Consider the following 25243-nt stretch of genomic DNA (forward strand, 5'->3'; position numbering starts at 1 on the left):
GCCGCCGCGGGGCACTCTGGGTGTTGTAGTCTCGGAGCGGGCCCCGGGCGCGGTGGGCGGTGCCGCCGGCACGCGCCGCCGGTGCCGTCGAGCGTCGCCATCGAGTGTCGCCATCTCGGTCTGGGCCGGGGCCGGAGGAGCGCGCCGGGGCCGGGCCCGGCGGGGCGGGGAACCCAGGGAGCCGCCCCTGAAGGGGGCCGGGGCCCGGTGCCGCGAAAAGGCCTGTCGGGGCCGCGCCGCTCGGGCGGGGCCACGCCGCACTACAAGTCCCAGGGAGCGGCGGGAGCTCCTGTCGGAGCGGGACTGTCGGAGCTCCTTGTACGGGCACAGGTACGGGGCTGGGGCCGGAGCCGGGGCCGCAGGGGCGGGGGAGCCGGCGGGGCCACGCCGGGGCTGGGGGAGGCCGGTAGGCCCCGCCGAGCCCCTCCGTGAGGGCCGGGGGCGTGGGGCCGCCGCCCTGCCCGGGTGCCCTCGGCCGGGCCCGCGGGCGGCAGGTGGGGGCGCGGGCGGCACGGAGGGGCTCGGGAGGGGAGCATGTCCAGAGTTGGGCAGAGGAGCTGCTGAAGGGTCCGGAGAGTGGGTCCTGTGAGGAGCGGCTGAGAGAGGTGAGGGTGCTCAGCCTGCAGGAAAGGAAGCTCAGGGGAGACCCTGTGGCTCTCTACAGCTGCCTGAAAGGAGATTGTCGCCAGGTGGGGGCCGGTCTCTTCTCCCAGGTAACAACTGACAGGCAGGTCAGGAGAAATAGCTTCAAGCTGCACCAGGGAAGGCTTAGATTGGATATTAGGAAAAAATCCTTCACGAAATTGGTAGTCTGGCGTTGGAACAGGCTGCCCAGGGAAAGGGTCGAATCACCATTCCTGGAAGTGTTAAAAAAAATTGTAAATGTGGCACTTTCAGGACATGGGTTAGTGGTGGGCCTGGCCGTGTTGGGTTAATGGCTGGGATCTGTGATCTTGGAGGTCTTCTCCATCCTTAAAGCCTTCTGTGACCCCACACATCCCTATCCTCCCTGACAGGTCTGTGTTAGGGAGCCTGCCCTTCTGCCCTGGCAGACCTCTGCTGTGCCTTCTCTCTCCATCCTGTGGGCTCGTGTGGTTTCAGACCATTTGTTCTCTCACCCAGTCGTGGCTGGTGTGGGGCTGCATGCCAGTCCCATGTGCCAGGCAGAGGGAAGGGAAGGCTGGCACCTGTGGGCACCACTCTGCCTGGGGATCAGTGTCAGTGCAACAGAGAGGCAGAGGAACAAACTGATGTAGCCCTGTGTAAAGCTGTCAGCTCGGCTTTCCTGAGCCTGCTTCCCAACCCAAGGGCTGCCCTTGGCCTGGGGGACACAGCTTGACAGGCTGAGACAAATTCCTGATGGGGAAGTCAAGCAATGTCTCCAAAGCTTAGGCACACTCCATAGAGAAGCTGGGGTTTGGGAAGCAAGGTGAAGAATAGAAGCCAGCTGAGTAGGTGCAGAATCTCAGTAGGCTTTAGGCAAAAATAAGTCCAAATATTAGGCAAAAGTAAGTGAGCAAAATATTTGGTGAAAAATAAGGAGATAGTGAGGCTGTCTGTAGGGATACCACTGGGATAAATTTGTGCCTGAGCAGTGTGGTCTGTGGTTCCCATGGCTAACGTGAGCTTCCAGAGCAGGCTCAGTGCACGAGCTCGAGGGCTGTTCTAGCACCATCTAATTTACTGGGGCTGGAATTGCATTGTGAGTATCCGAGCTGCTGAATGTGCAAGCTTGCAGTTTCACACTGCCTTAGCACAAATGCTCCAAGCATTAGATAAATGTCAAGCACAAGTGAAGAAAGCGGGTTGTTCTCATGTTATCTCTAACAGTATGTTGGATGTGCTTGAAATAGAACAGTCTATATGGACTGCTGTGAACTGGCTGGGCTATTTTAAGGGTTACTAAACCTTGTGGCTGTTGTCTTTTGGGAGACGGGACTGAGGCAGCCACACGGTAGGATTTGCTCTCTGGAGCAGCTCTGCAGGGTAGGCTGCTCTTCTTGGGGTACTGCTGTAATTCTGGGGGTGGCAGAATGAGTCCTGGAAAATCCAGGCTGCTGGGTTTCTCCCCTTTGCTTTGGGAATTGGATGCAGCAAGGCTAATCTGAGCAGGTTTTAGAAATGGCTCTAGGTTTCCTTCTGTGTGCATAGAGGAGTGAGAGAGCCCAAGGAGCTCCCTTTGAGCAAAGTGGATCCAAGGATATATGAGTTTGCTTTAAGATCATCACCTGGCTACTGTACTTGGAGATGCTCAGTAGCTTTCTATGTTGAATGAAGTATTTTCATACCTAATTGTAGGGTTTGAAAATACTAAGCTTAAAGCCAATAGAACAAACGAGTGAAAAACCTGACTAAAACCAATTTTGGGTTTTTTTGTTGTTGTTTTGGGGATTTTTTTCTATCTGTGCCTGACAGTGCTAAAGTCAGCACAACAGTTTTGGAAGATATGCTAGTGAGAGATTATTGAGTGATATTTGTGTTGATCTCAGGTGTCCATATGCTGTGTTGTTAGGCTCTTGTTAGGTGTAAGCTGGAGCAGTTGGGATGAAGGTTGTTGCAGGCAATGAGTGCATCTTGAGGCAGCAGCACAACCAGAGATAGGGGAGTGCTTTCTGTAGGTGCTGTATTGGAAGAATGCAGAGCTGAATTAAATCTGATTGTTCCCTGGCTTAGCAGTGAAATGTTCCAGGTGCTTTGTGGCAGAGGAACAGCACACTGCTGTTCTCACTTAATTTCCAGCATCACCAACATCAGGTACTTCACCAGTAAGTGAAGCATGTCCTCATTTTTAGAAATGCTCTTATTCCATAATGACAGGACCTACCAGGGGTTTCAACATTTCTCTGCATCCTCTGTGCTTTACTGTATCTCTGGCTAGATCATGGCAGACCAGGGAAATGGGGGGTTGTGAAGATTGCATGGTTGGAAGTAAGAGATCTGTTCGTTTTTGGAGAGTGAAAGTGAGGATCTAAGGTGAGTCAGTGGAAGCAAGGGTGGCTTGAACAGAAGCTGTGATTCTGTGTGCCTCATCCTGCAGTGCCCTCCCAGTTCTCTACTACAATTTGCCTCTGTCTTATTGCAATATTTTTGTGTTTTATAGCCTACATCACTGTTGCTGGTGTCCTATATGAGAAACCACAGAATGTACTTTGCATAATCTAATATTGTGCAATTGGGGGAAATTGTTAGTAAATTGTTTCTTATCAATTTTGCTTTTTTCCCCCTCTCTCCTTGGCTGTGTCCTCTGTGATCTGTAAAGAAATCTAAGCTGTAGCTTAATGTCAAGTGCTGCACTTCTCCTACTAAGAAATCCTCATAGGAATGAGACTGAAAAGTGGTTTATTTATGACCTCATTTATGTCATAAAAATTAGCATTGGAAATCAAACTTGAATGGAATTCAACAGTGTCCATAGTTGTAGGACAGAAAATACAGGTTTTCCTCAAAATATGTGTCTACTCTTATTTGCAGATAGTGCACAGAGGGGGCTCAGAGGAGGAAAATGCTTTGGGACAGAAGATGGGTCTAAAGAAACGATTGTAAATAAGGCAGGCAAGGAGAATCTGAAGCTGGACATGGAAAGCATGGAGTGGAGCAGGGGAGGCATCCTCAGGAGACAGGGCTGTGCAGGGAGGAGGGGAGGCCAGGCCTGTGTGTGGCTGAAAAGGGGCAAACAAATGCCTGGTGATGGCAGGAAAATGTGATAGGGTTGTGGCCAGTGGCAGAAGAGGAAGATGGGAGTTTGCACGGATGCTTTTGTTACAGTGTAGAGAAGAGCTCTTGGGTTTGAAAAATCCCTGACAGCTTGTTAAACCCTGTGTTTTCCCATGACCTGTAAAGATTACTTCACACTTCTGGTCATTCTGTCTTGGTGAAGTGTTCAGATGAGTGTTTGCTTTTCTTGGCTCTGAGGAGGGGCAGCAGGAGGCTGTGCTGGCAGAGCTCTGTGTTTGCTCTAAAGGGGTATCCCTGGACAGAGCCAAGGCAAAGCACAGCCAACTTCCATCCCATTGCCCTCACCACCACTCCAGACCCGCCAGTCACCTGGAAAGCTGGTGACTCATTTGGGGAAAACCTTTCCCAGTAATTGTAGGAAACAGCATTTCAACATTGTTGCTTCAACCTCAGCATCTTTCTGGCAGTGCCAGGGATTGGGTCTGGAGCTGCTGTTTCTCAGTGGACCAGGTTTAACCTCTTGGGCTGAGCTGCCTTCTGGTGGGAATAGCAGAACTGCTGGGGCAGGGTAGCCAGCTCCTGTGGCAGTGACAGGACCAACATCCTTGCTCCTGGCTCAAGGGAAGTCCCAAGGGTGAGGAAGAGTGTTCCCAGCCTTTCTGACAAAAAAGGCAGGGGCCTTGGTGCAATGCCTGCCAGCTGTGCTCCTCTACTTCAGTAGGAATCAAGCAGAGAACTTGGAAATAAGATTCATCCTCTTGGTCCTCCTCAATTGGGCTCAGTCTGAAGGGTGTTGAAAATATTGATGGTGGTGATAAAGACCAGTTAAGCTCCTTAAGGAGTATTTTACAGAATCACTTAAACAAGAAGAGATTATGAGGAAAATATTGGTTAGATTTTTCAGGAATAACTTGTGACTGAGGCAGGAAACAGATTTAGATATGTGAAGCCTTCAAAATAGCTTGGAAGGTGCCTTTGGTGGGTTCCATGGAAACTCATCTGTTCTGTAGCTTTGCAGAAGACTTATGCAAGAGTGCTGCCTGGCTTAAAAAAAAAAAAAAAAAAAAAAAAGGTGCTTAAGGAAAAAAACCTGTTAGATCTGAAATTGAAGCATGGCCTGTGGAAGATGGGGGCTGTTCCTGGGCCCTGCTGGAGCAAAGCTTGCTGCAATTTTGTGTGTTACTGACTGCAGTTTAGGTTAGGGTGGTTGCTGCAGGAACAGGCAGGTTTGCAGGAGAGACTCCTCTTGCAATAAGGCTGCAGGGTGGTCTCTCTTTGGGCTTTGCACGTGTCCTGCCACTGTAATGTTCACCTACAGAGCATGAAAACATCTCAAAGAAGCAATAACTTTAAAAAGAAGCTACTCAAATTTTAATGACATTTGAGAGTTCTAGAATAAGGTGAGTGGTTACTGAGTGGTTTTGAGCTGTCTATGGAGTCAGTGGATGAAACTGGAAGCCTAAGCTCTGCTTCATGCCAGGAGCTCCCTGTTGGTGGCATCTCTTATTCTCCCTGCAGGAGGGGATAAAATGTGAGTGTGTGGGTGTGCTGGGCACTGGGGTGGTCAGGCTGCTGATGGTCCTCCTTGTGAGCAGTGATCCCACTTGGCTGAAGGGCTGGGGGTGGCCAACTGGAGCAGAGCAGCACAGCACTGCCCCTCTTGCTGCCCTCCAGCTATTTCAGAAACCTGAAACAGGAGTGAAGTCCTCCTTGCCAAAATTCACTACTTTCCAAAATGAAATGGGGCAGAGCATAGGAATTTCATGTGTAGGAATTTAGTCCTTGTTCAAAGGCATCCCCAAATTTCTTTGGATTCTGCAAAGGCTGAAACTGATTGTGAGATGGGAGCATGCTGACTGAACCTTTCAATAACCTAGAAACAATAAATAAAATATGACAATTTTATTTGTGCTGTCTGAAACACTGACATCTCTTCTAATGGCTGTTTTCAGCTAGGAGAAAACTGTTAAAAATCAAACTGGCCTGCTGTTTCAGAAGCACCTGGGCAGGACTCTCCTCTAGGTTCTTAGATCCAAAGGAGAATCTCTTCAAGAATCAGCTGTGGTGACTTCTCTAAGATATGATGTTCTAAGATATGATATTCTCTAAGCCATCTGTTTGAGGAAAGAAGGATATCAGTTGCTTAACAAGATGTGATGCTACAGAATTTTCATAGTTATGCCTGGGTTTGCTGTGGGAGGGAAAGACCTTTTCTGAGCATTACCAAAGAGCTTTCTACCTAGAGATTTGGGGGTTTCTGCTCTCTTGTGTCTAATTAGCTTGAACCCTAGTGCTCAAATCAATGAGTCCAAATGCTAATGTTGTCACCCACCCCTATAACGGGAAGTTGGTTGCTTTATGTAGGGGTGGTTCTTTGGAGTTTTTTTTGTTGGGTGTTTTGTTTTTAATCCTTTCCTCTGCTGTTTCTCAGAACTGATCCAAAGAGCACGCTCTTCCCTCTGGGTTTGTTCTTTTCACCTTCACCGTTGGCTCTCGCTGTGTGTTTTCATTCATGCAGACAAATGGCTCTGACACGAACGTGACGCGTGCGTGCCCAAGCCGAAGGTGTTTGGCTGGGGCTGCCTGTGCAGCCACCCTGAGGGGTTTTGTGTTCAAGGGCACCTCTGCTTGCTCCTCTGAGCCCTGCTCTGCGTCCCCTTCCCAAGAGGAACGTTTCCAGCTGGGAGGCAGGTGAAATGAGGGCACATGAAGGTAACCTTTGCAGCAGGCGTTCAGGGAAGGATGGATGTTGTTAGTTTGGCCTTGTGTCTGTGTTGCAGACCTTGCAGTTGCCTCGGAAGCATGTGGCTGTGGCACTGGGGGCCCTGAAGACCGCCTGGCTTGCGGGGAGGAATGCTCCGGTGGGCAGTGCACTTGGAAGGGGGGCCACGGAGGGTGAACCACGCGGCCGTGGCTGTGGGCCACAAGGTCTATTCCTTCGGTGGCTACTGCTCTGGAGAGGACTATGAGACCCTGCGGCAGATCGACGTCCACGTGTTCAACGCAGGTAAACGTGTCCTCGTGGGGCACAAAGGGCTTGGCTTGCTGGGCTCAGTTATTGCTTTTCTTGCCTGCTGGTGCCTGACATGTTATACCCTGTGACGTGCTGTCTGACTCTTAAATTTCCAGAAAATGTTATCAGAGTAGGTAGGAGCCTCTTTCTTTGTGCAGCCTTGTGTTTTCAGCTTGAGGGGCAGGGCTAGAAGAGGGGCTGTAGTTTATGTGACTGCTAGGATAAGGACTCACTGAAGTAGTCACATAGCCAATGGTTTGGTTTGTCCTTGTTCTCTGCAAACACAAAGTCAGCCAGGTGCAAAGAGGTGATATTGAGCTGGCTCAGGTCCCCCCTCATGGCAGCATGTCCATGTTCAGCTGCCCATAGTGTGGAAGGAGCATGGTGTGAGCCAGTGCACTCACTAAAGATTCCAGGTGTAGACATCTGAGCTGGTTCCCTGTGGGGGCAGCTGACAACTGGTGCCAGCATGATGGAGTCAGTAGGGGCATGTGGCTAGGAGGGAGGCCTTCCCTTTTTGGTAACAGCTATCGTGCAGATTCACAGCATAGCTTAGAAAAGCATCTGCAACTGGAGCCATTTGTGTAGGGTAACCAGTACCTGTCATGAGGCTGAGTTGGAGCCATGGTTGTGCTGGCACAGGCTGTATTTCTTGATTGAGTGCTCCTTGAACTAAAGAGGTTACTGAGCTGGTCCCTTAAGCATTTCCCTGTAATTAGGCAGGTGATTAAAAAACTGCACAGATGCTTGGGTGGCTCCAGCTAAACAGAGCCAAGAACAGAGAACCAATGACCAATTTTGGAGACTGGACAGTGTGCTGAATGCTCTGTGAGCACCCACATGTAGACAAACCTAGTTTGTCTGTAAGATGCAGTGAATTCACTCCTTTAAGACTGATGTGTAGCAGGGATAAAAGCATTGGTTACAGAGGGCTGCCAAGGTGACCTGCTCTCAGTGTAGAGGGGGTGTAGCTCAGGATCCTGTGAACAGTGACATGAACCTCTGTCCAGGGGGACTGGGCTTTTATACTCAACACAGCTGCATGTTGTAGAACGTGCCAAGTAGAGCAGCAATCTTCTGGGGAAGCATAGTGACTGTGCCCAAAGGAATGCTCTTGTGTTGTCTTTCCCTCTTACCACTCCCAAGTATTAAAGTGTCAGAATGCTGCAGCCACCACATGGGAAGTGACAGTGGCTTCCCAAGCCCTTGCTCAGCTAGCATTGTCAGATGGGAGTGCTAAAGCCAAGATACCAGCTTTTGAATGAGTCTTCCAAAGATGAAAACTATGTTTTAGGTAGGAAGCATCCAGTCTAGCTTGACTTTAGCATTGGATGTGCTTCCTCAGTGCCCTTTCTGCCTGCCCACCTTTTGAGATGCCTGACTTTTCCCTTTCCCTATGTTAGTATTTCAGAGGAGCTGCAGACTGTTTTCTGCTATATTTTGTATCAGCTCTATGTAGAAAACAAACCTGGAGGCTGTATGTGGTAGAAGAGGGTGACTGGGGCTGTTGTGTAATGGCTGTGTAACACTTGCTGTGGCTCTTGCACTGTCATTAAACCCTGTAATACCTGTTGACTGTTCTGGCTGCTGCTGGACATGACACACAGGAAGGGGAACCTGTAATCCCAAGGAACTCCTATTAGTAATGTGAGGTTAGCAGGGAGAACTTGAATACAGATGGGGTAAAGGAGGCAGAGGGCCACCTCATCTATAGCTTGGAAACCAAAATAAAAGCAAACAAACCCAGTTCCTACAAAACTGCTGGGTTGTTTTACTTAAACTGTGCTTCTGCAAGTCCAAGTGATGCCTTCAGGTGTTCCCTTGCATTTTACTGCAGTGAGTTATTCCTGTGCTGCCCATTCTTCCAGCTTTGAGTCTCTTCAGCAGTCTCACTAGCTTGAAGCAGTGTCTGCATTCACGGTCACCTCTGTGCTTCTTCATTTTTCTTTCCCTATTTGTTTGTGTGTGTGCTGTGTCTTTCACTCACAGTCTAGGATGAGCCAGAGTGGAAACCTTCTCAATGAATTGTTGTAGAACAGAGCCTGTTTTTGTCTTCTGTATTTCTTAACTAGCCACTACTCGAGGTCAGACACAGCTTTCTCTTGTTTACTCAACTGCTTCTGCACCTTGTCACGGGGTAAAAAGCACCACCCAGGATGGGTTATGAACTGTGAGCAATTCAGCAGGCTTAGCATTTGACATGGGCTCAAACTTGTGTTTCCAGTGTCTCTGCGCTGGATCAAGTTGCCTCCAGTGTGGACAAACAGCCGAGACCACGTGAGGGAGGTGCCCTACATGAGGTATGGACACTCAGCAGTGCTCATCGACGACACCGTCTACATTTGGGGCGGCCGCAACGACACGGAGGGAGCCTGCAACGTGCTCTATGCTTTCGATGTCAGTAAGTTGCAGCTTCTCACTGCTCCTTGGCACAGCTGTTCTTGATCAGACCTCCTCTCTGCCCCCCAGTCTGCTCCCCAGCTTGTTTTCTTGTCCCCTGGTGACAATCTGGAGGAAATGGTGTCACTGTCTGTTCCAGCAGTGTTGGAAGTAGAGTATGGTGGCCATTGTGCTTACATCTCTGTAAAAGCCTTTGGGCAGAGATTGCTGATCTTTTCTGATAATGAAAATGGTTTTAATTTTTCTATCAGCTTTGTGTGCTCTCTCTGATAGTAGCTATAACTGAAGTGTTCTCTCTATGTGATATAGTATTCCTTAATTGTGGCAAGAAGGGGCTGGGCTCTTGATGATTGTGGTTCCTCTCCAGTGTGGTCCTTCTTTCTGAAGGTGTGAAGGAGAGTGAGGAACAAAGCACAGGAGTAGTCCAGGAGAGGATGGTAAAATCACGGGAGGCATGAGTCAAGTTAGATAAACCTGAAAAACAAACTCCTTGAGCCTTTTGGTTGGCTTCTCCATAGCACTGCTGGAGCACCTCTGGAGGAAAGGCACCATCAGGAACTGCATGGACACAAGTGTCCAGAAAGAAAAGGAGTATATCTGGATTCTGGATGCAAGTCCATCTAAATACTGGCCAGTAACTGTCTTGCTGAACTTGCAAGGAAACTGCTTGCTCTGGTGCTTGGTCCATGGATCTCTTCTTTACCAGGAAATATCTTACAGCTTATGGCACAGGGTTTCCCCCTTCCTTCCCCTGACACATGCAGCTGAGAAGCCACCAGTAAAGCTCTGCCTACACAGAGGTTTTGTAATGGGACCTGCCTAGTCTCCCTGGCAGCTCCAGTGCTTTAGCATTAAGTGAAAATTAACAGAAAGTCCTGCTCCAAACCCTCTGCAGCTGTCTGTACACACAGGCCTGCCATTCCTGGAAAGTAAGGCTGGCAGTCACAGTCCCATGTCTGCAGTGTAAGTTCCACTGCAGGAGTCACATCAGGCTAAATAAAGTCTTGTCTGAGTGCAGTTTTGTCCCTGCTGTGTTAAGCAGATCACAACTTGAGGTTTTTTCCATCTCTAGTTTAACATGCTGCAATTGGGTGAGCTTTTGCTGATACAGTGTGACTGAGTTTGGAAGCAGCCCCAGGGAGAAAAGGAACTCGATAGCCCTGAGCTCTCACTAGAGACTCCCCAGGGATTCTGCTGACCTTGCAAGACCCTTTGTGTGGTGCCAGCTGGAGCATAGGTGGACACTTGTGTCCGCAGGCCAAGTTCAGGGAAGTCATCCTCGTGCTTTGGCTCCATGGCTCTCTGAAATAAGCACTGGTTTTGGCAGCCAAGGGCTGTTAGGGAGGGTGGGGGAATGTCTCCTGCAACCTCGGGGCTTATCTGTGCCTCTGGGAGCTCTTGGGTCAGGTGCCTGTTAGCGCTTGGCACCGAGTCCTGGCTTGGCTCTGTGCTGCCCTGGCATGGAGAGCAGCTCTGCCTGGATTTAAGTCATCTTCTAAATCAAGCCAGCCCCTGGAGTGTGCAGGCTAAGGGGCTGAATCTGTTTGGTGCAGGCTCACAGGGAGCATTGTGAAGGGTGGAAAGTGAGCAAGAGGGGATGAGAATGTAACAAGTGGAGCAGATAAGACAGGGAGAGCTGCACTGCAGAGGTGGAGATATGCACAACAGTTAACATGGAGAACTTGTGATTAAGTGATTTGTATCTGGGTTTGAGAGCTGTTTTTCCTCAGTCATGCTCAGTTACTGAGCATCTCCACACCTTGAGGTCAGTTGTGCCACTTAGCATTATTGCTTCATTGTAATAGAAAGCGTGAGTGGAGAGTTGATAAGTGACTCACAAGTACACTCTGCAAGAGATTCTGTAAAAGTAACATTGTTCAAGCCCTGCTGTACTACTCACACTTAAAATGTGAGCTCTTTGTCAGGTCTGGCACTCAGTGGCCCTGCCAAGAGGCTGAGGCTTCTGCCACTGTGTCCCTCTGTGGGGGCTCAGGCAGGTAGCCTTGCCCAAAGAAGCTTGCAGCCTCTCTGGCAGAGCAGGTACTGTGTGAGAAAGCAAGAATTATTTTTGCCTTAGAAATTTAAGAACAGTAGTAATAGAACTATCCCACCCCAGCTCCTACTGTGCTTTCTCAGCATTGCCTCTTGTTTTGTTTCAGACACACACAAATGGTTCACACCAAAGGTGTCTGGAATGGTCCCAGGGGCAAGGGATGGGCACTCAGCTTGTGTCCTGGCAAAGAGCATGTTTATCTTTGGAGGCTATGAACAGCTGGTGAGTAGTCTCTGTAACTGTTAATTGGTGAGCCCTTGGGAAAGAGGGTGTTGATACCCAGGACACTGATAGAGGCAGGACACGGGGGTGTGTTTGTATTCCAAGTCACTGTCATTTTGTAACTTAGCAAAGTTATGGCATTAGTACCCAGGTTACGCTAATTGCTTTGTGGAGAAGATGGTTGGAAAACAAGTCCAAAAAAGTGTTGGATTTCTTTTAAATTTCACAAAACATATTTACCACAAAGAGGTAAAAATTTAATTTTTTTCTGGCTCATTTCTCAGCCAAATGTAGATATTCAAATGTGGATACACAGCATTTTTAATAAGTATATATTGATCTAGATTTATTTTAATTTGGCTCAGAAGTGAGCCAGAAAAATCACTTTGTGCAGTGTTGCTGTGAGGTTTTGTCCTAGTCTGGTGTATGTTCCCTGCAGTCTCCACCTGCTCTGACATCTTGTTGATCCCTTTCAGCAAACATTTGGTTGCCTTCCCATTAGGAATACCTTGAGCCAAAGTTCATCCTGTAATAGCTGTCAGTGTACCTAATGCTCTTTTTAGCAAATCCTCATGATGTAATCTTAAAAAGTGGGTAAATAAAAATTATCACCAGATTCCAGAACAGATGTGCAAAGTCACATCTGTTTGTTTGGAAGAAAGTTGAGGCCCTGTTACAGAAGCCTCTGGGTTATTCCATTCCTTTTCTGAGGGTGGTAGCAGGCCAAATCCATTATATTGACTACAGCAGCAGGAGGGGTTCAGATGTCCCTTTTTTTTAACCAAGACCAAATAAACCTCTGGCTTGTCTTGCTGCTCTCTACCTTGCCTGGAGGAGCAGGAGTCCACATTGTTTGTGTGAATGCAGTCTCCTCCAGGCAGCCAGCTGCAGATGGGTTTTGTGGGGCCTCAGAACCTGGAGTGTATTTGCTCCTGGATGTTCAGCTTCCCAGAAGTAATCTTGGCTTCTGCATCTCGTTAGGCAGCCTTAGCAGAGCTGCTCTGACTGTCCTGCTAATGCCTCTTTTATCTGCTGCTACACGGAGAGGAGGCAGGCTCCTGCCATGAATGTATTGTGTGCAGGACAGCCTTTGGGGGAGCAACTGAGCACCAAATAAATGGGAAAGCTGCAGGAAGAGACAGAACACCTTTGGGAAGAAACAGGCTTTGCTTTCCTCTTGTTAAGTGATAAGTGCTGCCTGAGCAAGCACCTTGTTTCTTAGGAAGTACTGAATCCAAAGGGATGCTCCAGGTCTGCAGGGCAGCATCCTTTCTGGGGTTGGATGTGACCAGGCTTCTCAGTCCCTTTGTGACCAAGCTGCTTGTGTGTCTTCCAGGCTGACTGCTTTTCAAATGATATCCATAAACTGGACACCACAAACATGACATGGACCTTAATCTCTGCCAAGGTCAGTGTCTGTTTTTGCCTCTGGTTTGTGGAGGAAGTTTTGTATCTGCTATTCTCTGGGGTAGCTGCCCACACTTGTCTCACAACTTCTGGCTGATGTGCCTGGGATCTACAGGATGGGAAGTTCTCCAGGAGAAGGCAGCCACCCAACTTCCCCATCAAGATGTGTTATTTCCCTGGCTAATCTGCACTCTTTCTTTTGTCTTTATTTTCTACTCTGTCCTTCAGGGTACTCCAGCTCGCTGGAGAGACTTTCATTCAGCTACCATCATTGGAACAAAGATGTACGTGTTTGGTGGCAGAGCTGATCGGTTTGGGCCCTTTCACTCTAACAACGAGATCTACTGTAACCGAATTAAAGTGTTTGATACAGAAACCAACTCCTGGCTGGACTCCCCTCACACCCCTGTGCTCCCCGAGGGCAGGAGGAGCCATTCAGCCTGTGAGTGGGGTTCTGCTGAGGGTGGAGGGAAGTTTCTGCCTCTCTTAGAAGGGGTGTCTGCTCTGCTGGGTGGGGCTGTGGGTTAGAAAGGCTTGCACAAAGCCCAGTTTCTGTGGAAAGCTGCTGCCCACCAAAAAGCCTTGCACTCCACACTGCACATGAAGGTGATGTAAGGAGAGGTGGACAGCCAGCACCACCTTGCTTTGTGTATGGTGTTGGGTCAGGGACCTGCTGGGTGGCTCTCTGATGTCTGTGCTTACTCCCTACAGTCAGCTACAATGGGGAACTGTATGTATTTGGTGGCTACAATGCACGCCTGAACAGACACTTCCATGACCTCTGGAAATTCAATCCAGGTATTTATGCTTTTAACTTGCTGCAGTGATAGTGCTCCAGGCCCTCAGGCATGTGAGTGCTCAGGGAAACATTCTGTCCAAGGAGTTCTGCTTGGGGGGAATGGCTCTTGGCTCTTCTGACAGCAACTTGCTACTGTGCCTGTTCCTCCTCGGGATGTTTCCAGATCTCAGTTATAAAATAGAAGATGAGGTATTGCTGAAAGACATATTTCATTGGAAAAACTTTGTCTTGTTCTTAAATATGCAAAAGTACTGACAGAAGAGAAGATATGGGAAAGAAATAAGTTTTAGGGAAAGAGAAGACTATAGCTGGAGAAACCATTCAACTTGAGCTGCAGGATCACCATCTCTTGGTACCAGCTCAAACTGTGCTGCAGAAGGGGTGGTTTTTCAGCTGGTACCCTGAATATCACTCAGCTGTGAGCTGCTTTGGGGTCCTCAGGCACGTTTCACTGTTCAGACTCATCTTGTTTGCTAATTGCTTTGCACAGTAGAGTTACCTGAGAGCAGCCAACCAGCTGCTCCCCAAGCTGATTGTGAGCTGGTGAGAGAGCTCCTGCAGGTTTCAGTCCTGTGCTTTGTCGCCCCCGAGCATCCTTGCCGCAGAGAGCAGCAAGAACAAAGGCTGCTGTCTCCACCTGGTCCAGTTCTCCACGCCCTCCTCCCGCAGCCGCGCTATCCCAGCGGCTGATGCACCTCTGCCCGAGTGCTCTGCGATCGCAGCCTGCCAGCAGATGGAGCTGGTTCCTGCATCTTCCTCCTCCAAATCCCGACCGCAGCCGGCTTTGGGGAAGGGAGACTGCCTGTCTGTCCCTGCAGCTCTGCCCGCTACAGCTCCCTGTGATGTCGGACCCGCTGCCATGGCAGTCTGTGGGTCCTGGTGCTCAGGCTTTGCAAGTGAAAGGCCTTGATGAGGCCCTGAGCAACCTGGTTTAGTGCAAGGTGTCCCTGCCCATGGCAGGGGGTTGGGACAAAATGGTCTTTAAGGTCCCTTCCAAGCCAAACCATTCTATGATATGACCTGCAAATCCTGTCTCAGCAGGCAGAGCTCCAGGACTGTGACTGGCATCTCAGTGGCACTTCAGGAACAGCCTCATGGGAGTGCATGATTAGCCATTAATGAGGAGGTCAGGGGGGAGGCTGGATATTGGCTGGCTGATGTCTGTGGGGTAGTGGGCCTCTGCTTTTCCTGTGATCTGTTTAAATTCATAACCTGCTTATAGCTGGTCTTGGCCAGGCTCTTGTGACAAGCTGGTGCACTCTTTTCCTCCTGTTAGTTTCTCTTTCTTGGAGGAAGATTGAGCCCAAGGGGAAAGGGCCGTGTCCTCGGCGCCGGCAGTGCTGCTGCAGAGTGGGGGACAGAATCATCCTCTTTGGAGGTACCAGGTGAGTTGTGGGAGGTGGCTCCTCGAGAGGCTTTGCCAGTCCCTTCAGCACAGTGTCCCTTCACACTCTGACCCATCAGATGGACTTCAGAGGCACGTGGCAAGTGTCAGCCTATCTGACACGTGTAGGTAATCCTGTTCATCAGGGTCCCCTGAAAAAAGGCTGTGGAAGAGATTGAAGGTGTCATGTAAGCTTGTGAAGCATCTGGTGACAAGCCATCTTGTACATGTAGAGACAGAAGGGTGTAACAGGCTGCTCAGGAGGGGCTGTGCAGTGCTCAAGCTTTCTGGTAAAGAGGTTGTGGGGATAAGAGAGGAGATCCTGCTGTCAGAAGGACACGTATCTCAGTCTGCTGTGCCAGAGCAGACCTCAAACTGACTTATCTTCACCTACATGCTGCCCTGCTTCTCCCACCAGAGCTTCTTTCTTCCATTGGCAAGTGTGGGTTCTGCTGCCAAGCTGCAGTGGGATGTCAGCTCAGCTGGGAGCTGTTTGAGGAGCCTACACACATGATAAGACAATGTTGCCTTCTGCGCCAGTGTTCCTTAGCAACGTTCCCATTCACAACAGGGACCTGGTGTTATGGATTTAGCTGTCAAACACTGCAAGTGATACTGTCAGGGTGCAGGGCAGCTGGATGTGGCCAAGAGCCTTAACAGCTGCTAAAAGAAAGGAAGTGGCCTATCACCAGGACACACTCTATGCTGTCTGGAGTGACAAATTGCAGCTCTGGAGCAGAGTCCTGCTTGCCAGTATCTACCTTGCAGAGACATCTTAAATGCTTTCAGCTCTCCACATGGTTGGGAAAGCTTTGGGGCTCTCTCTGGGATCTTGACAGTAGCTTTTTGGGGATGTTTCTGAAGCAAACTTGGGGCACAGAACCAAGAGTGACCTGACCGTACCAGTGTGTGATGGGGTGAAGGGGGAGTGTGCTTAGCTGTAGGATGTCCATGTGACTTTGAGGGAGTGCTCAGTGCAGGTGAGGTATGCAGAGGTGTTGAGTTTATCCAGTCTCCTCAAAAGATACTGGCTGCTGCTCAGTGCAGCAGAAGGTAGGGCTTGGTAGGGCTTTATGGGAGTTTTGGGTGGTCCCAGATGCTGTGCTGTGGGGATTTGTGTTGCAGCAGCAGCAGCTGAACTTTGATGTTAAGCCTTGGCACTCCTGGGAAATGCTAGCAAACCACAACAAATTTGACACCAGCTTTTTGGAGTTTGGTTCACCCTTGCCAGGCAATGCAGCAGTGCCTTGTCTTCTCCATGAACCACTTCAGAATTCAGCTTGTTTCTTAGGTCAGGCTCAACCCCAATGCAGGCACATTCATCAGCACTAGTGTGGGCTGGGAAGAGCTGTTGGCAGCCAGGAATGCAGCCTGCTTGAGCTGGAGGGAGGGTCTTGGGGAAGTGGGAGGTGGGGGTGGGCCGTGCTCGCTTCCTGTAACAGTTATCAGGTGTATTCTGGAGCTGCCTGGCGAGATAAGAAGTTTTCCAGGAAGTCGTTGTAATGGAGAACTCCCAGCGGTCTGCCTGCTGACCTGTGCTCCCCTGGCTGGGAAGGGGGAGGGGTTGGGGCTGTCCTGCAGGGATTCTCAGAGGATGAGCCGGCAGGCTCAGCTTTCTAGGGAACAGCACTGGGGGATGGGCAGCAAAACCCCTTTGTGTCTGCCTTTCCAGGATTCACACATCCTGCTGAAGAGGCACTTCTGCAGGCTGCTTGCTCCTATGGCATCCAAAAGCTTTGTTTCTTTGGTAGTCCCGGCCAGAGCTTGGTCTTTTTGCCCCAGCTGTGGTCCCTCACTGTGGCCAGGAGCAATCCCTCACTTGTGTCCCGTTTAAGGGACCAGGAAGCTTGGTGTTCCCATTAGCTGTGTCACAGTTGTGGCTCTGGTCTGGTTTCTTCCCAAGCCCACCAGCAGATTCAGCCCATTCAGTGTGCAGAGACCATCCACAAGGAAGAAGTGGGGGGAGAAAGAATGCTATAAAACAGTTCAGCTGAAGAGATGCTGATCCAGATTTGGCTTGAGACTGTGTGTTTTCCCTGACAAGGCTTAGGAATCCTGGCTCTAGTGAGAGAATAGGGGCTGTCACTGAGTGCAGGGTGAGTTGTTTTGCAGCTGGAATGAGCAGTTTTGCTGGGCTCTGGCTGGCAAAGGTGTGCCCTGCACGCTGCTGCCTGGGAATTGCAGGGGGTTGCCTGGTCTTGAACTCCAGGCTCACCCTGCTACTTTCCTTTTGCTGATTAAAGCCACAGACGTGGTGCCTGCTGGCTTTCCTTTGATAGATAAGGGATGGTCTGGGGTTTCCTGTGACGTGGATGTGAGATTAGATTGTGGTGTGGTAAGCACACGAGGTGGAGTTAAGGGGGCTCCTGCCTGTATCCGGGCAGATGGGTCCCATCAGCAACAGGTCTTCTGTGCCAGCAGTGAGCTGTGCTCTCAGTTTGGCCTGAGGTTGTGGGGACCTGGGGGAGCAGGTGCTGCCTCATGTCCCGTGAGTGTGAAGTTTAGTGGCTCATGGCTGGGGAAACAAGTGACACTGGGGCAAGGAGTCACTGCATGAGGTTGGTCCCAGCTAAGAGGTGAGGGCACACTAAGTTGGTTTGTCACAGACCAAAGCAGGACTTAAAACATTTTTCCTTCCTTTCAAATTCTCCAAACAACCATCAGCCAAGGGAGTATTTTCCCCTGTTTCAGCACAGGCTGATCTGTGCAGGGAGATGTAGTGTCCAGTCTCTCAGGTGGTTTGGTTGTTCCATCAAGACCTCTGTGGCAGGAAACCATAGGTGAGGCTGTCTGTTCACTAGAAATGCCTGGTGCTGTAGTTCCTCATCAGCATTCCTGGACCAACACCAAATGGGAGTATCAGCAAATTGGAATTGGTTTAAAATGACTGCTGCATTGCTCAGTGCTCAGCTACAGTCTTCTGAAATGCCATCCCCATTTTGGCACAATCACTCCAGCTGTGGCTGGAGTCCAAAGTGATTCCTCAGTCAGACTGAGAAATGTCTGTGCTTGCCCTGCCATGCAGATGTTTTCTAGCTGCTTTCTCTACACTCCTCTCACAGCATCTCAGTGGCCAAGCTGAACTAAATGCAGTAGATCTTAACTACGTGAGAGCAGGAGTGAGGGACAGGTGAGATGAGGGGGAGGCTCATGGCTGGAATCATCATGGTCATCCATGAAAAGGAGGCAGATCTCCCATGCCCTGCAGAGGAAATAGTGTGGGTTTCTGCTCCCTGGCTCCTGTGCAGCTCTGCCTACTCTGCAAGGAGCTGAGAATGTGATGACTTTGAGTGCTCCTTGGGACTTCAGAGGGCCAGGAGGGATCACAGGGCCCCTGCCTGGGACAGGGAGGCCAGGGACACTCCTGGGCTTGCTCAGCCCTTGGTGAGCTGGTGTGTAAGAATTTTGGCACTGTCTGACACGCTGTGCTTGGTTTCTGCAGCCCATCTCCGGAGGAGGGAATGGGTGATGAATTTGACCTGATGGATCACTCAGATCTCTACATCCTCGACTTCAGTACGTGAGCACTTCCTGCCCAGCTTGTACCTCTTACCACAAGGTGCCCTGTGAGCAGGCCCTGCTGTGAAGCACCTAATTGTGCTCTCTGTGGCTGTAGGTGCCATGTCCTGGAGCCAGACAGCTGTGTCTGACCAGTGTGCTTGGCTCAAGGCAGAGCAGCCAGAGGTGCAGCCATGCTTTGTGCACTCCTGCATGCAAGACCTCATGTGGGAGCACCCCAGCCTGTCCCTGGTGTGCACTCTGTCTTGTCCCTGAGACAAGGCTCTGCCCTGTTTCCTGTGGCACTGACTGCATGATGCTGGGGCCTCCATGGTGTCCAGTCAAAGGCTGCTGTAGCTAAACTGCTTTCTTTTCCCAGGCCCCAGTCTGAAGACGCTGTGTAAGCTAGCAGTGATTCAGTACAGCCTGGACCAGTCCTGCCTTCCCCACGACATCAGGTATGGTGTGCCTTGCTGGGACCTCACCCTGGGTGCTCCCTGACCTTGGGCTGTTCCAGCTCTGGCTGAGGGCTGCCCAGGGCCCTGGGCACTGTGCACCTTTGTGGGCTGGGCTGGAGACTGTAGCTGAGGCTGACATGAAGCAAAGCTGCTCTAGCCCTGGACACTGTGTTTGTGCTTTCTCTCAGTGTGTATCCTCTTGGTGTGTTACAGATGGGAGCTCTCAGCCATGACAACGAACAGCACCATCAGCCGCCCCATTGTCTCCAACCAGGGCTGAAGAGAACTCGTCCTTCTACCACCCTGCCCTCACCCCTCCACATACTGACCTCTTGCTCCACTGCCTGCATGAATTTTTAGCCCTTTCAAGCAAGGAATGTGTGAGCTCGGTTTGTCTTGCCCTAGCTAGGCCTCCCTCTGCCCTTGTCACGCTTTGGGCAGCACAAGTGGACAGGCAGAGCTGGCCACTGAGGGAAAAACTGTCTGGCCCCAGCAGCACAGCTGTGACCCCTCTCCTCACTGGTGGTTCTAGAGCTTCCTTTCCCTTTGCCTGTGGAACTGCAGCTGTGCTGTCCGGTGTCCAGCCACTTTCCAAGGGCCTGAATCAACTCTTACCACCAGCCATGGCCCTGGGGTTGATGTCAGGGTCAACCTGAACTGTTCCTGCATTGCCTCAAGAGAGCAGGAACCTCTACACCTGCTCCTGCCAGCACTGACAGCTTCCTGGCACTAAAGGGCAGGCCCCAGCTCCAAGCTGAGCCCACTGTGGGGGCCTGGGCCCAGCTGGATACTGCCCAGCTCCCAATGTAAAACAGCAACTGGGGGAAGTTTTATAAATGGTGAGGCAGACGTGGTTTCTGTGTGTCCTAGCAGATGAACTGGGGGAGAAAAGGCTTGAGAGGGGAGTGACTGAACCAGGTGCTTTTCCCTGAAGCTGCTGCAGGCCACTGGTGGCTTGTGGCAGCAGCAGGCAGTGGCTGATGTGAGCCACAGCCCTGCCTGGGGTGGGGAAGGGAAGCTGGGCCCCCCCAGCAGCACTGCCATGGGGTACCTGCCTCCTGCCCAGAGCTGTGCTGTCCTGCAAGAGGACAGAAGGAAAATGCTGTATGTCTTCTGGGCTGCACTGCCTCAGGTAGGTGGGTGCTCTGGACCTTCCTGCTTCAGGGCTGGAGGTGGAGGGATGCCTGTGACAGCCTTCCTGGGTGGCACAGAGGGCTGTGCTGAAGCCCTTTCCCACCAGTGTGAGGTGTCCGATGTGAAGAGGAGCTCCAGTGGCAACTGTAGTGGGGCTAGAGCAGAGAAAGCTGAGGAAGCACTCAGGCCGTGTCCTGGGATGTAAAGTCACAGGGGCTGCTGAGATGGTGGTGGCTGCATGCCAGGAACCTGGGTGGCAGAGGGCCCAGGCTGTCTCCCCTGCTGCCCTGAAGGCTGGCACATGGCCAGGGATGAGTGCTCATCCAGCAGCACAAGGTTGCAGGTAGGTGCCTGGGCTCCTCAGCTTGCAGGAGGTGGCCAATGCAAGCACAATGGAGCAGTCTGGAGTGATGTGAGAGCAGTGAAACCCCGTGGCAAGAGAACAGAAAGCCCCACAATGGTGACAAGAGCTTGTTCTTCACACACTGGCAGCACTTTGCTGTGAAGGTGATGAGCATCGTTGGCCTGGAGGGAAACAGGGTGTGCTGTGACGGCACATCTGGCTGAGGGGGAGCAGCCCCAGCCTGGCCTCATTCTTTGTGGTCCTTGGCACCTGCAGGTTACCAAGAGCACTTAGGAGAACATTTCCCATGTGTTGTCCAGCAGCTCTAACTCCCTCCTTCTATCAGCTGCCTCAGCCACAGGCCCTCTCTCAAGCTGTGAAATAAATGGTGGAGTTTTTTTGCTGTGCACTAAAGCACCAGGCATACTCTCCTTGCAGGCTGCCAGGCACTCAGAAATGCCCCCTAACACCCAGAGTCCCTGTGCTGGGCTGTGGTGCTGAGCACAGAGGCCCTCAGTTCTGTCACTGGGAGGAATCTCAGTCTCTGGGGCAGCGAGTGGAGACAATCAGCCTCAGAAAGGGCTCAGCACCCACTGCCAGCTGCCTCTAGGAGAGCAAACCTTTGTCGGGGACAAGTCTCCTCTGGGAAGGAAAGGGGCTCATCAGGGAGAGGGGTCACTAACACCCCTCTCCTGTTCAAGGGTTCTCTTGGGTTCAGGGGTGCTGTGGCTCTAACCTGCCTCTGCCAGGAACCTACTACAGGCCTAGGCATGGCACACTGCTCACCACCGTGGTCCTGGTGTCTCCACTTCTATTTTCTTATCAGCTCCTTCTCCCAGCACCCAGGTCAGTCATCAGTGATGCTGGAGAGCAGCTCCCAGTCAGGCAGACTTGACACAGGATGTTCTCTAGGGCTGGCAGGAGCTGGGCAGATGTGTGCCCCACAGGGAGATCCCTGCTGCCTTTGTCACTGCCCCCTCCTGAGCGGCAGGTTTGCTTTAAAGACCCTGGCTTCCTTTTATTACTTCCCCTCTCAAATTTCAACTGGTTGCAAGGGCTATTTTTAGCAGCCTGCCTTCTAAAAATAGCCCCGAGCTGTTTGGAGTTGCGTCACAAGAGGTAATTCTCGCCCGTGAGTGGCTTGGCCTCTGCACCCCAGGAGGCTACAAAAGGAGGCCAGGAGCAGCAGGGTCAGCAGGTTCAGCCACAGCCGGAGGCGAAGGAGGCTGCGGTTCCCTGCCAGCGGTTCCCTGCCAGCTCCAGCCATCCCAGCCCCGGCAGCATGACCATCTTCTGCAGCCACTGCCACCGGCCACTGCAGGCAGAGATGAGCTGCCTGCCCGCGAGGGCCAAGCAGGCGCCCAGCGCCCCGAGGCCGTTCAGGTGAGCTCTCTCCCACCTCCTGCCCTCCCTCAGGGCTGCGATGGCCTCCCAGAACCCCGGGGTAGCTGCTGTGCGCTCTGATGGCCCTTGCAAGGTGCTGACACCAGCCTGGAACAGCGGGACTGCCAGCTAGTGCATGGGGAGGAGGTATTTTAGGTGGTTTATGAGGAAAGGTATATTGTACTGGGCTGGGGTGCACATTCCAGCACTGGATGTACTTTCCATCCTGGTGGGGAGGTTGTGTCACATGGGCTCCCCACCAAGGCACAGGTCATTGTCCAACCTGGTGCCCAGAAGGAGAGGCACCAGCCATACCAGCAGCAATTGCCCCTGGGTAGGCTTGAGCACCTCTGCCTGTGCCCACAAGGTTTGCTCTCCTAGAGGCAGCAGCTGGCACGGGTGCTGAGCATCTCCACTCCATATGCCCGAGCTGGCAATTCTTCCCACAATGACAGGCAGGGAACGCTGTCCCTTGCCCTCCCTGGACACGTGTCCCAGATGGTTGGCTTTGCAGGTCAACCAAGAGCGCTTCCAAGGCTCGCCGAGACCAGATCAATGCGGAGCTGCAGGCGCTGCGCTCCCTGCTGCCCATCTCTGCACAGGAAAAGGAGCGGCTCTCCTACCTGCACACCATGGCTCTGGTGTGCCTCCGGCTGCGGGGGGCTCAGCTCTTCCCTCCAGGTACCCTCAGCACTGCTGTACTCCACACTCGCTTGGCTCTGTGTAGGGCACTGCCCCTGCCTCATCCAAGACAACCCTTCACCCTCATCCTCCTGCAGGCTTGGCTCCTCCTACGGGACCGGCCCTTGGCACAGAACTACTCTCCCTGCTCCCGGGGTTTCTGCTTGTGCTCTCAGCAGACAGCAAGCTGGTCTACATCTCAGAGAACGTGGCTCAGGTCCTGGGCCTCTCCGTGGTAAGGCCTGCTCACTGGGCATTTGCAGTCACCATCCCCATACCCATCCTGGTGCCTTCATTGCCTACACGGCACAGCTGCCCCAGCAGACACTGGGCTGTGGCTTCAGCAGGCTGTGCACCCACAATGGCAGCCAGGGCCCACTGAGACAGGCACAGTCTCTGAGGGCAGCTCTCTGTTTGTCAGGTGGAGCTGCTCGCCCAGGGGGACACGGTCTTTGACATCCTGGATGGGCGAGTGGGAGAGGATGTGCACAAGAAGCTCCTCCTTGCCCGGGAGGAGCCTGGCAGGGGTAAGGGAGGCCTCGGATGCCATCTCATAGATCTTGCCACTCTGCTCTGGCCCTTGGCAGTAGTTTGAGAGCAGGGCCAGCCCTGCTGGGAGCAGAGTGAGGGAGATCCTGACCCACTCTGAATGGTGTGTGTCCCTGCAGAAGTCACTTTTGTCAGCGAGATGCGCACATCCAAGGCCTTCCGGCTGCAGCATGGGGGCAATCGGGTCGTGGCAGTGTGCGGGCGCTTTGTGGCCCTGCGCTGGCCACCCTCCCCCTCCACCACAGCCTTCCTGGCTCTCTGCACACCCCTTGTACAGTCGCCCACAGATGGCGAAGCTGCTTCCCAGGATGACATATTCCAGAGCATGCATCTACTGGACATGACCTTTATCGATGTCACGGAGAGGTGAGGGGTGCCTGCTCGCACCACAGCCCCAGCTGTACATCTCAGGCAGCAAGAATCATTTCCCTTCACCAAGCTTGTGTATGGGATGCAGGCTCCGTACAGCACTCAGTCCCCACTCCCCTTGTCTTCCCCAGTGTCACCTACCACCTCGGCTACCACCGGGAGGAGCTGGTCGGTCAGTCGTGGTACAGCCTCCTGCACCCTGAGGATGCTGAGCTGGCAGCTGCCCAGCACAGGGCCGTGGGTGAGTGTCACACCCAGGAATGTGCATAATGTCCCCTGGCTCCGTGGTCTGGTTATGCCCAAAACGTGGCTATCCGACAGCAGCAGCGACAAAGGGAATTCAGCCCTCCCTGTTGTGACTCCCTGCTCCAAAGGGATGAAGTGGGGAAGTGATTACATACCCCATACACTGTCTATAAGTATTTTCCAAGCTGGGGGTGGGCATCCTGCTTTGCCACAGTATACAGAAGAAGGACAAGCCCACCTGAGCCCCATCTCTTTGGGAGAGCAGGACTGCTATGGACCTGACTCTGCTCTGTGTTGCTTCTGTCCCGCTGGGGCCGGCGGCAGAGCCCATCGGGGCAGCCTGCGGGGCTCTCCCGGCACCCCGGGGCCGTGCCCTGCTGCCGGCTCACGCAGTCCCTTCCCTTCCCCGCAGCGCTGGGGGCCGGGGCCGGGCCGGCAGCGGGGACCGCCGTGCTGCGAGTGCTGCGCAGGGACCGCGCCTGGAGCTGGCTGCGCGTGTGGGCGCGGCGGGACGGCGGCTGCATCACCTGCACCTGCCGCTGCCTCAGGTGAGCGGGAACTCGGGGGTGGGGCTGCATCACCTGCCGCTGCCTCAGGTGAGCGGGAACTCGGGGGGTGGTTCTGCATCACCTGCACCTGGTGCTCAGCCAGGGTCCCCAGGCTGTCCCTTACCCCGTGTCTGCCGCAGGGAGGAGGAGGCAGCCCACCTGCGCGCCCGGCAGCCCCGCGCCGCCGCCCCGCCCGCGGGCCGGGATCTGGGCCGGCTGGCCGAGCAGCTCCGCGCCCTGGCCGACAGCCTCTCGCCGCCGGCCGCCGCCGTGCCCTGCCGCTGGCCTCGGCCCGAGGAAGCCGAGGACGATGCCTCTGTCTGCCTTGGAAACTCTCTGCTGCACCCTCCTGCCCAGTTCCTTCGGTTTCCCTTCGAGCAGAAAATAGGGTGCAGCATTCCAAGTGTGCTCCCACAGGTGTGGAGTGTTCAGGGATGCTGATACCCCTTGGTCTGCTGGCTGTACCTGTCCTAATGCAGGCCGCTGTGTGTAACCACATTTCAGCCTGCTGGTCACTTCTGACAGCTGTAGCTGATCCAGCTGGAGGCCATGGCAAGCCTTCGTTCCGTACACTTGGTGCTCGCATTAGAAACTTAGTCTGGGCTGCGATAAATCCGCCACCAGGACGGCTCAGTCCAGCAGCGCAAAGGGATCCAGATCTTGCACTTAAAAATACTTATTGACTACTTAGCTGGATATCGCCAGGGCCTTTGTGTACGTGACCCATTCCGCAGAAAGGAAGGATTTTTTCTTAAAAAAAAAAAAAAATACAAAGAAAAAAAAAAAAAAAAGACAATAAACGCCTCTCCCCCACGTGACCGCTTCTGCTCCGCTTCCGGTTCCGCCGGTGCCGCGCGGGCCGTTCCGGGGGCGATGGGGCCGCGCCGTGAGGGGCCGGGATGGGGACGGGGACAGGGCCGGGCACGGGGACGAGTCGCCGCCGGCGTCGCCACAGAGAGCGAGGAAGAGGCGGCGGCGGAGCAGGCGCTCGGGAGGCTGGAGCCGGCGGAGGAGAGCTCTGGCTCCAGCGACGAGAGCGACGACGGCGGGAGCGTGGCGGGGGCTGGCGGGAAAGGTGAGG

The 25243-nt window shown here is 52.7% G+C and overlaps 2 protein-coding genes across 3 annotated transcripts; both read left to right on the forward strand.

Annotated features, from left to right (window-relative positions):
• Nucleotides 1–117: 117 nt before the first annotated feature.
• On the forward strand, nt 118–19758 carry KLHDC3 (kelch domain containing 3). Of its 2 annotated transcripts, none has more exons than XM_036380910.2 (11): nt 118–330; nt 6456–6682; nt 8913–9089; nt 11248–11363; nt 12700–12771; nt 12999–13212; nt 13482–13568; nt 14846–14954; nt 18396–18469; nt 18831–18909; nt 19123–19758. In XM_036380910.2, the coding sequence occupies exons 2-11, from the start codon at nt 6529–6531 to the stop codon at nt 19187–19189; spliced, it is 1149 nt and encodes a 382-aa protein (XP_036236803.1). In that variant the 5' UTR covers nt 118–330; nt 6456–6528; the 3' UTR covers nt 19190–19758. The 2 variants fall into 2 exon arrangements, with proteins under 2 accessions (XP_036236803.1, XP_036236804.1); XM_036380911.2 differs by lacking the exon at nt 118–330 and adding an exon at nt 6194–6366.
• An 83-nt stretch (nt 19759–19841) lies between these two features.
• On the forward strand, nt 19842–24918 carry LOC118684513 (neuronal PAS domain-containing protein 4-like). The gene is made up of 7 exons (XM_054514422.1): nt 19842–22450; nt 22549–22685; nt 22872–22977; nt 23119–23365; nt 23500–23609; nt 24027–24162; nt 24303–24918. Exons 1-7 carry the CDS (start codon nt 22402–22404, stop codon nt 24601–24603), a joined length of 1086 nt encoding a protein of 361 aa, XP_054370397.1. The 5' UTR covers nt 19842–22401; the 3' UTR covers nt 24604–24918.
• Nucleotides 24919–25243: the final 325 nt, after the last annotated feature.

This window comes from Molothrus ater, chromosome 3 (assembly GCF_012460135.2).
Source record: "Molothrus ater isolate BHLD 08-10-18 breed brown headed cowbird chromosome 3, BPBGC_Mater_1.1, whole genome shotgun sequence".
In the NCBI taxonomy this organism is placed as follows: Eukaryota; Metazoa; Chordata; class Aves; order Passeriformes; family Icteridae; genus Molothrus; species Molothrus ater.

Coding starts and splice junctions, on each gene's coding strand:
- LOC118684513 (XM_054514422.1), top strand. CDS start 22,402: ATGGCTCTGGTGTGCCTCCGGCTGCGGGGGGCTCAGCTCTTCCCTCCA. Junction 22,451..22,548: donor GGCTCAGCTCTTCCCTCCAG/GTACCCTCAGCA, acceptor ATCCTCCTGCAG/GCTTGGCTCCTCCTACGGGA. Junction 23,610..24,026: donor TGCCCAGCACAGGGCCGTGG/GTGAGTGTCACA, acceptor CCTTCCCCGCAG/CGCTGGGGGCCGGGGCCGGG.
- KLHDC3 (XM_036380910.2), top strand. CDS start 6,529: ATGCTCCGGTGGGCAGTGCACTTGGAAGGGGGGCCACGGAGGGTGAAC. Junction 13,569..14,845: donor CCTCTGGAAATTCAATCCAG/GTATTTATGCTT, acceptor TCCTCCTGTTAG/TTTCTCTTTCTTGGAGGAAG. Junction 18,910..19,122: donor TGCCTTCCCCACGACATCAG/GTATGGTGTGCC, acceptor GGTGTGTTACAG/ATGGGAGCTCTCAGCCATGA.